This window comes from Hemicordylus capensis, chromosome 5 (genome assembly GCF_027244095.1).
Source record: "Hemicordylus capensis ecotype Gifberg chromosome 5, rHemCap1.1.pri, whole genome shotgun sequence".
In the NCBI taxonomy this organism is placed as follows: domain Eukaryota; kingdom Metazoa; phylum Chordata; class Lepidosauria; order Squamata; family Cordylidae; genus Hemicordylus; species Hemicordylus capensis.
In genome coordinates this window covers 57105753-57114712 of record NC_069661.1, presented here as the reverse complement: position 1 = coordinate 57114712, position 8960 = coordinate 57105753, and the positions used below count along the sequence as shown (strand labels likewise).

Genomic DNA, 8960 nt, shown 5'->3' with positions numbered 1-8960 from the left:
TAGGAAGCTGTGTACTGGACAATGTCTTTCCTTCTGCTTTCCACTGTCTCCCCCACCCCCACTCTGCCTCCTTTCCTATATTGTCTTTGTTTTAACTACTCCTCTGCGACCCCACCACTACCAACAATAACAATCCTATTATCCAACCTGTCTCTTTACACATGTGACTTAATTTGCTTAGGAACAGACACGGAAAGGACAGAAACTTCCAAAAGCAAGAGCTTCTAGGCAGTTCGGAGCTATTTTCATGAGATGAAACTGAATGCCCATGCTTGATGGTAACTCAGTGAGCCGGGTCTCATGATCAGTGAGACCCGGTTTGTGAGAGTGAGTGGGGAGAGCGGGCTAGGGGTTGGAGCAGGGCAGGAGCCCTGGGCGGCCGGATGGGCCGCCCACATGATTGCTGGCTCCGTGATGGGGCTGGGGGGAGTGGGGGCCGATTGGCCCCCAGAAGCTCCAGCATGCCCTGCGCGAGTGCGCAGGGCATGCTGGTGAGACCCACAGAGCTGGGAGGCGGCTTTTTGTCTCCTCTTGGGGGTCTCCTTGTGAGTAGGCATGGAGCCGCACCGCGGCTACTCATGATTTTTAAAAAAGGGTTTGTGGAACAACATTAGGGGCAGCTGAGCCCGGTGGTTCTCACGATTGCAGAAAATCGGGCTAGTGGAGGCTAGCCTGATTTTCTGCAATCATGTGAATAGCCTCAGTGTGAGAGAGCCAGTAACTCATCTTCAAGAGACCAGGTGTAGGTATAGCATGTTGGTGTTGAGATTGTATTTGTTAACACATTTGTATAGTGCCCCAAATGCAAGTCTCTTAACCATGTTGTGTGTTCCTTGAAGTTTGGTGGGTTGTTGTTGTTTTTTTAAAATTAAGATTATCCTGAATTGTTATCCAAGCTTTTTGAGGATTGTGCAGGTGACTGCAGGGAGGTGATTCTGCTTGGCTGTCCTTTCATCATACAGCAGCCTGTGCAGTAGTCCACGGTGTTGCTGAGGGAGTCTTTAGCAAGAGCATTTTGAGAAGCTCAGGAGTGATTGGGAGGGACAGAGGTAATGGATACATGGGCTCTGAAATCTGCAGGGTGCTCCTCTGTGTGTGAGCTTGCAGGTGCTAACTTGGCTCAGCACATGAAATTAGCAATTACCAATATTTAATAGCATGCTGTTTTAGTTATAAAGTGGTGCTCTTTTGCTCTTGATATTAGTTCCCTATGCTTTATTATGGAGTCAGAAACATTTAAAAATCCTCAAAGCTTTGTTCAGCACATGTAACTAGTTAAAAGTTGAAAGTGGTTTAAAACACACACACACACACACACAGAAAGCACGGCTATTCATGTAGCATACTCCCCCCACCCTTGTGTCCCTTATTTGGGTAATGGAATGTTGGCAACCCCATTCCATCAACCCTACGAATGGCTCGCTGACTCAATGTTTTTGGGGCCGGTGTGAAGCTTTGGTCAAAGCCAATACTCTGCACTGTCCCCGTGGCACCATGCAGAGACGACTGTTCTCATCAAATAGTGGTGTGCTTTGCCCTGACTGGGACTCCTTAAAGGAAACGGAGCCCTTTTCAGCCCCTACCTGCACCATCTTGGACGGTGAACAGGGAGTGCTGGGAGATGTAGTTCTTCCGGTGGTTTCCCTGTTGATCTTAATGGACCCTGCCAGCACTGAGAAAAACGCAATGGGAAATGGCTCTGACATTGAAAAGGGTAGTTTGTTTGACTTTTGACAAAGTGGCTCCCTCTCGAACAGATACTGAAGATCATTGCTCTACTGGTTGTAGGTCGATGGGAACTGTCTGCAGTTGTTCCGTGACGTGTAGAAGGTGTTGCATGTGCGCTTGGAAACGTCCTCCCTTTATTTATATAATAAGTCTTGAAGCTTAATAACGGGTTGTAGAGCAGATCGCTCCAGCAAATTAAACAGTAGTGCTATCCACCTAAAGAACACTGGCCTGTTCACCCTAACAGGTCATAGGGTGGAAGAATATTATGTACATAGTACTACAGCCGGAAGATCGCTAATTTGTCTCTCTGTTAACAACCCTGAATGAGATCCTAGCCTCACCTCTCTGGCTCTGAGTCTGCAGCAAAATATCTTGTAGGCACTTTTTTCTTCTTCGATAGGCTGAGACCTAAGGAGAGATCTGTGAGATTCTCCAAGAGGATACATTTGTTAATGAATCCCAGGTCTGTAAACTCCAAACGTCTGTTGTGTAACAAAAGCGACCGGTGCTCAGACGCGAGGCTGCTGGGTATTGAGGTATGAGCTTCCTCGGGCAAGAGCCTACGTGATCAGATACATTCCAGCAAGTCCACTGGCATCCAGTGTATGCATCTTCTGCAGCGTCACGCTGCCGCTTTTCAGTGGCTTTTTTTGAAGCTACCCCATCGCGGACAGGAGCTGCAAACGTTCTCTCGCAGGTTTTTCCAGGGGGTGGGCAGAAGGGAAAGAACCACAGCTACAGTAGAGCACGATTTCGGGTAGCCATAGGGCAGGTTGATTACAGGCAGGGAAGAGCCGCCTGCCTGGATTGGGCAAACCTTCCTCCGTACCCGCCTCGTCCCTCCCCTCACGCCAAGCGGGTGGGACTGGGCTGGCTGTCATTACTCTCCTTCGCTGGTGGCGTCTAGGTCGCGGCTTTCCAGCAGCGCTCGCTTGCGGCGCTCTTACAGCAGCCCCTGACCGCCGCCACCATGCATCTCTGCCGCATCGCGTGGCAGAACTTATCCTCTCGCCTCACGCGGGTTACTCCCTTGCTTCGGGGACACGGTGAGTTGGGGACAGAATTTGCACGCCTAGCGGCGGAGCTGCTACGCACGTTGGGATGCGGCTGCGCCAGGTAAAAGCCCTTTGACTGACGCAGGGGCGACCTGTTATGGTGGGGCTAGCGGACGTCCACTGTCTGGACAAGGAGGGCGCGCAGAGGTGAGGACGCGGGCGTTTGCCTTGGCGGCGCTGCCTGTGAAAGGAGACGTGAAGGTCAGCCGCGCGTAGCCAATGGAGCGGCGCCTAATTGGAGGCGCCAGTGCCGCGTGTTTGCATTAGTCTGGCCCCTCAGTGCTTGCAAAACAACCTCGAGTCTTCCCTGTCGGTGTAGCGCTCGGAGTAGGGCCGAGGTCCTTCCCTCTAAGCCCTGTGCCTTGAGGGGAAGGAGGAACAGCTCCCAGAGCCTCCTGTTAATTTTTGGCTTTTTCTCCTGAGTTGTTTTGAACAGCAGTGAATGGGGTGGGACGCTGTTCAGTGGAGAGGAAAATATGGGCTTATACCAATGGACACACACAGCTAGGGGTAAACAGCTTACAAATTAGTGGAAAGTTATGAAAACAAAGTGCTAGTGCCTACAGCTTTCCTGCTTATGTGGGCTTACAAAGCCCTGCTAAATGGGGACAGTAGCACTTTTGGGGGGCAGTTTTCATATGTTTAGCAGGGAGAGAGTAATGTTGTTCATCCCAGCACAATATCTATTCCAGTAGCTGGTTGTTGGTCACCTGTGTGCTGGGGGGGGGGGGCTTTTGGGACAGGAAGCTGCTATTTTCTTTCTTTGCTCTGTAAACCACATTTCTATACCACTTTAAAAAATTAAAATGTGTTTTTTAAAATGTTGTTTCACATCATTCAAGATAACTTGCTGATTAGGGATGTGCAGAATGCTTTGCAGCTGGAACATTCCCACCGCGAACCTGACCATTTCGAATGTTCCAAGCTTGGAACAGAACATCCTTCAAATGAAGAGCCTGTTCTGAGCTCGGAATGAAGTGGCCCCATGCTGAGTCAGAGCACTCGAAATTTTCTGAGCATCACTCTTCTGGCTTCTGCAAGCACAGCAGCCATTTGTGGGGTCAGCACCACTGTGCAAATGGCTGACACTTGTGTGCAGAGGCCATCAGAGTGCCATTTTGGAGTCAAAAATGGCACTCAGAATGTTCTGACAGAACTATCTGTGGTATTTGTGTTCTGTTCCAAGCTCAGAATGAAACACAAATGCAGTTTCATGCACATCCCTATTGTTGATTTTGTTCAGTGTTGGTATATTCTCCTTTTTTCACTCAACACTAGCAGCAATGAGGGATTTTGCTGAGCGTTTGCCAGCTACGGAAATACAGATTCTATCTTTAACACTCTACTTACGCCAGCCCCAGTCTGGTTTCAGTCCACCTAACTTTTATTTATGTAATGGAAGGAGGCTAGTCTTGCTGCATTTTTCTTTCTTTGAGTTTCTTTTTGTGGTGGGGATTTTTACTGGAGCTAGTTGAAGCCTTTGACAGGAGAAATGATTGGCTGGACAGGAGAAATAGTACAGCAGTGCAAAAGAGCTAGAAAGAAATGTCTGCTGTCCTGCTGTACAAACGTTAAAAACAAACCAACAAACTTGGGTGGATACTTAAGTGCTCCAATAGCACAGTGGAGAAATGCATCACCACCAATATTGTTAGCAAGATTTGTTTTACAAAACCTTGTCACCATTTCTACAAAAAGGTACAGGCACAGAAGCTTGGTAGGCTACTGGCATCACTTTGTAACATCATGAATTGTGTTTATTTTAGCTCAGTCACCTAAATAACATAGACACTTGCTTTCCCTATCCAAGAGAAACACTGTTGTGTCTAGTAAAATTCTATGGCAGGATCCAGATGAAATTAGTTATGAGTAAGTCCCATTAAAATTAGTGGGACTGAAGTTAGGGAAGAGAGCTGGTCTTCTGACAGTAAGCATGAATTGTCACCTTTAAGCAAGGTCTGCCTTGGTTTGCATTTGGATGGATGACTACATCATGTGAGTGAAGTGTGTTATAAGATATCCCCAGGGCAGTAGCTCAGTTATAGAGCATTTGCTTGCACACAGAAGGTCCCATGTTAACTCCCTTGCCAAATAGACAAACAAAAACAATTAGTTGCTTCCCTAAGCAGATATAAATAATGTAGTGTAAAAACCATGTGAGCAGAAATTTTGGCTTATGCTCCAGAGTAGAATAAAACTTGATTTAAATTGTCCCTCTTTCTTGGCAATTTGGATTGCCTTGAATTAGATCTGTTCATTACTTCAGGAGTCATTTGAAGCATGATTAAAATCTTCATAGTAATGTATCTGACTGAGCTTGAATAAAATATCAGCCTGCCAGATATAAACAAAGTATTAAAATTAATAATAGCTCTGTGTTCTGAAGTAACAAAGTAAACCTCTGTTCAAAAAGAAACTTGCATAAATCATACTAAAATATGAGAAGAATGATGATCTCTGAAGCATGAGACCATGGTTAGAATGAATCCGTGAACTGAAAATTTTAGGATGTCTTTAAATTGTTTCTTTTTATTAGATTTCAGTGCCTGGTAATTCTTCTTTATTCATTAGAATCAGAATCTTCTCTTGGGATTAATCTTTCCAAGAGATTGTTGACATGGTAGTCAATATGAATAAGCTAACACATATAGAAAGCCTATCTTAGCAGCTAATTAGTTCTTTAAAAGCTTAACTAATGTGTGTAATAATCTGTTGATGTGACTTTAAAAACACACACACCTGAGAATCTTCAGGCAACATGTTCCATCAGCAAATGATTCCCCCAGACATCTGTTTGCTGAATGAGCTGACTGGGGGATGCTCAGTGGTTAAACAGGGTGTTGCATGCGTCCCCTATCTCCAGTTGAGGCCAGAAATGCTCTCCCAGTGGCTATTCGCTCCTCAGACTCCGTCACAGTTTTTAGAAAGCTTGTTAAATCTTGGCTTTTTATCCAGGCTTTTACATGATTGTTTTTATTGCTGCTTCTATGTGTTTTTACCTGTGTATAGTTTTTATTCTTGTATTTTATAGGTTTTTAATTTGGTTTGTTTTTATATTTTTAGCTTAATATTCTTATTGTCATTTTATAGTATGATTTTTAACTTTTGTAAACCGCCTTGAGATTGTTTTTTAATGAAAGGTGGTATATAAATTCAACAATAAAAATAAACATAAAATAAGCCTAGCTAAATGTAAAATGGATTGGAAGGGGTTATAGGAGATAAAACAACAAGTGAGGGATGGGTTAAGCCTTCCCTTGAAAAGCCTTCCCTACTCCTGCCTTCAGATTCCTATTATTCAGCAAATGCAGGTTCCACATTTGCTTGGTACTACATTTGCTGATCTAATGTGCAATTACATCCTCAGGGTATGAAGGGTGTTTTTATTCTGTTTTGCATATTCTTTATGGCCTTTGTGTGCTGATCTGTCTTGTAGAAGAGAATTTGGATCCTTTAACAGCTTTTTTTTTTAGAAGTATCTGTACACTGTCGTGTGTGTGTGTGTGTGTGTGTGTGTGTGTGTGGTGTGTGTGTGTATTTGGGTACAGTGTTAGGTTCTTAGTTAATTTTGTTCTTTTTTTAGTACCTTTTCGCCAGATGTCATCTGGAAGTGTTCCTGGATCTTCTGGGGAGAACCTGATTTACTATCTGTTAGTCATTGGTGCTGCTGGTGCAGGTGGCTTTTATGTAAGTACCTGAACTTCTTTGGATAGGTTTACCTTGTCCAAAGGGCTTAATATCAACAGTATAACCAATGATACACAGAGAGACTTATATCAGAATTTTCTCTGAACATGTTTTATGGTAATTTGGGACTTAATGTTTTAGGCATTAATGTTTGAGGCTGCCTTTGAGAATATGCAGTTCCAACTGTGTCTAAATGCCACATTTCTACATTTTTAGAAGATAAACGTCAGAGTCTAGAGTCTTAATGGAAGGGAAGAAAATAAGAAAATGACCATGATTCCATTCACCGCTGTACGGCAATAATATAAAAGGGTTTTCAGGTTTAATGATAGAATGAAGGAACAGGTATGTTAGCCTAAAAGAGAAGGTCAATATCAATTTTATAGATAAGCAAAATGCCACAACAAAATACAAAAGAAAAAACAGAAGCAAACATTTACAATTGAGCAATACATTTTAGCTCTTAATTTTTTGGCCACTAAAGCAAATAAGGAGACATACAAGGTTACATAATTTTCAGTATCTGAAAACACTTTGAGGCTGCCAGCATGATTCAAGATGAATATTTAATTTAATTAGTATTTAATTGTGAGACTAGTTGGACACTGGCATAAGTTGTCTTTAAAGATTTTTAAAATGCATTCTTTAAAGGTTTCCAAGGAGAGTAGAGTGCACATATTTGTCGGGGGCAATTTTGGCATAATCCTGTACTGGAGCTGGGCCTTGGAAATAATGAATCTAGAGTTCATTTACTCCATACTAATGAATTGTAAATTCTTGATTTAATGGTTGTTATTTTTAACCTTTAAAAACTAAGGATTTTTTTAAAAATTTCTTTGGAATGAGCTCTTTGTATTTTTACAAACAACAAAGAGTGATCCCTGCCTTGTAACAGGAATAAATATACTTTTTCCTTTTTCACAAATATGAAAAGCCTATAGTGATATGTGAAATTATTAAGACCACATATCTCAAGGTTAACTCTAAAGTCAGTCTTCTCCTTACAGATGTAATGGCCAGGCTCCAGCCACCTTGATCTGGGGTGAAGAAACTGATAGGTGGAGAGAATAGGACACCCTTTGTTCTTGAAACAATCTCCATTTGCTGTGGGGTTGCCTGATTAATGAGATTAATGCTCAATTATCAGTTGCTAATACAACTTCAGTTTTGATTGGCTAGTTGTTCACATGGGCTAATTGGACATAATGGAGACTGGTCAGGGATGGATTTAGACAAAAGTTAGTTTTGTGGTGTATATTGTATCTTTAAGAGCCAAGCTGAGAAGACCTCAGAATAATAAGGCCACGTGAAGGAGCTGAAGGAAGAGTTCTGCAGCAAAAGCCTGTGTGAGTGGTTAGACCTGTACAATCTCCTCAGGGGCCTGACTAGCCCAAGGCCCAAATGAATTAGAAATTAGAGACAGTCCTCAGATAAGTTGTGCTTGTTTTTTAATATTAACCAATCTGTGTTTTTATTGACTCTGCTTTACCAGTGATTTAACACTACATAGTGGGGTTATTAAAAGAAGTCTGTGTTCTGGTACTGCTCTTGCATAGTCATTGTTGAATGGATAGCCCTACAAGGTGGAAGCAGAGGCTTGGCTGTGTGAAGCAGCCTGGTATGCATGGACTATGATTAATTCTGACTTGGGGCCAAACTGTACTTGTTTGTGTAGTTTATAGTTGTGTGTGGATTCTGCCCCCCTCAAGTTTTATTTTATTTTTAACCAGCAAAATGCATCCAGGAAGGTTACAGTCTGAAGGTGTGTGTGGGTTGGATAGGAGAGATTTACATCCAAAGTTGCTTTTCTCCCCTTCCCATCCCACCACCAGCACCAGATTTGCAATTCAGATTGCAGCATCAGTGGCTATTTTTATGTAACGACAAATAATAGGGGAATTACAAACAACTTGCCACATTTTGGCCTATACACTGTTTCAGCCCTGGAACTGAACTTGCATTTGTGCTGACTTCTCTTTCCCAGCCAATCCTTCTCAACATGTACATGTAAATAGATTTCCTAGGAATATGCTACAGTATTTACAGCTGCATCCTGTGCTCCTAAAGAAATGGACTTTGTAAGGACTGTTCTAAACTTCATACCAGAGAGAAGCAACACTTAAATATGTCAGATGTTCACTGCTATGCAAATGTAATGTTCCTGCAGATCTTTATTTTGGCTCCCCCCACTCATTTTAAATGTGTGGGTTACAAAACTTTTCCAAGTCTTTTAATTAGATCAATGTGAAGCTGAAAAAGAAACCGAAGCATTTCACTGTTTTGAGACTAAACATCACACGCTTAGGCTGTGATGCTCAGTGCAATTTCTTGGAAATAAAATTCTGTGAGTTCAGTAGAACTTCATTCCAACCACATATGTTTGTATAGCAATGTTGGTTTAACCATCTTTATTGCTGCTGTTTAGTTGCTTTATTGTGCAAGTGACAATAGTAGTTTAAATCTTATCCAAATGAGCAATATAAATGA

At 42.7% G+C, this 8960-nt stretch overlaps 1 protein-coding gene across 4 annotated transcripts in view; it reads left to right on the top strand.

Annotated features, from left to right (window-relative positions):
- The first annotated feature begins 2329 nt into the window (after window positions 1–2329).
- MGARP (mitochondria localized glutamic acid rich protein) overlaps window positions 2330–8960 on the top strand; it is a 43123-nt gene continuing 36492 nt past the window's right edge. The window contains exons 1-2 of one of the 4 annotated variants that reach the window (XM_053255692.1): window positions 2330–2428; window positions 6370–6473. In XM_053255692.1, coding sequence (XP_053111667.1) covers window positions 6384–6473 — 90 coding nt within the window. In that variant the 5' untranslated portion in view covers window positions 2330–2428; window positions 6370–6383. Of the gene's footprint in view, window positions 2429–2457; window positions 2778–2809; window positions 2934–6369; window positions 6474–8960 lie in introns of those variants that run through there. The other 3 variants (XM_053255688.1, XM_053255689.1, XM_053255691.1) reach the window with 3 other exon arrangements.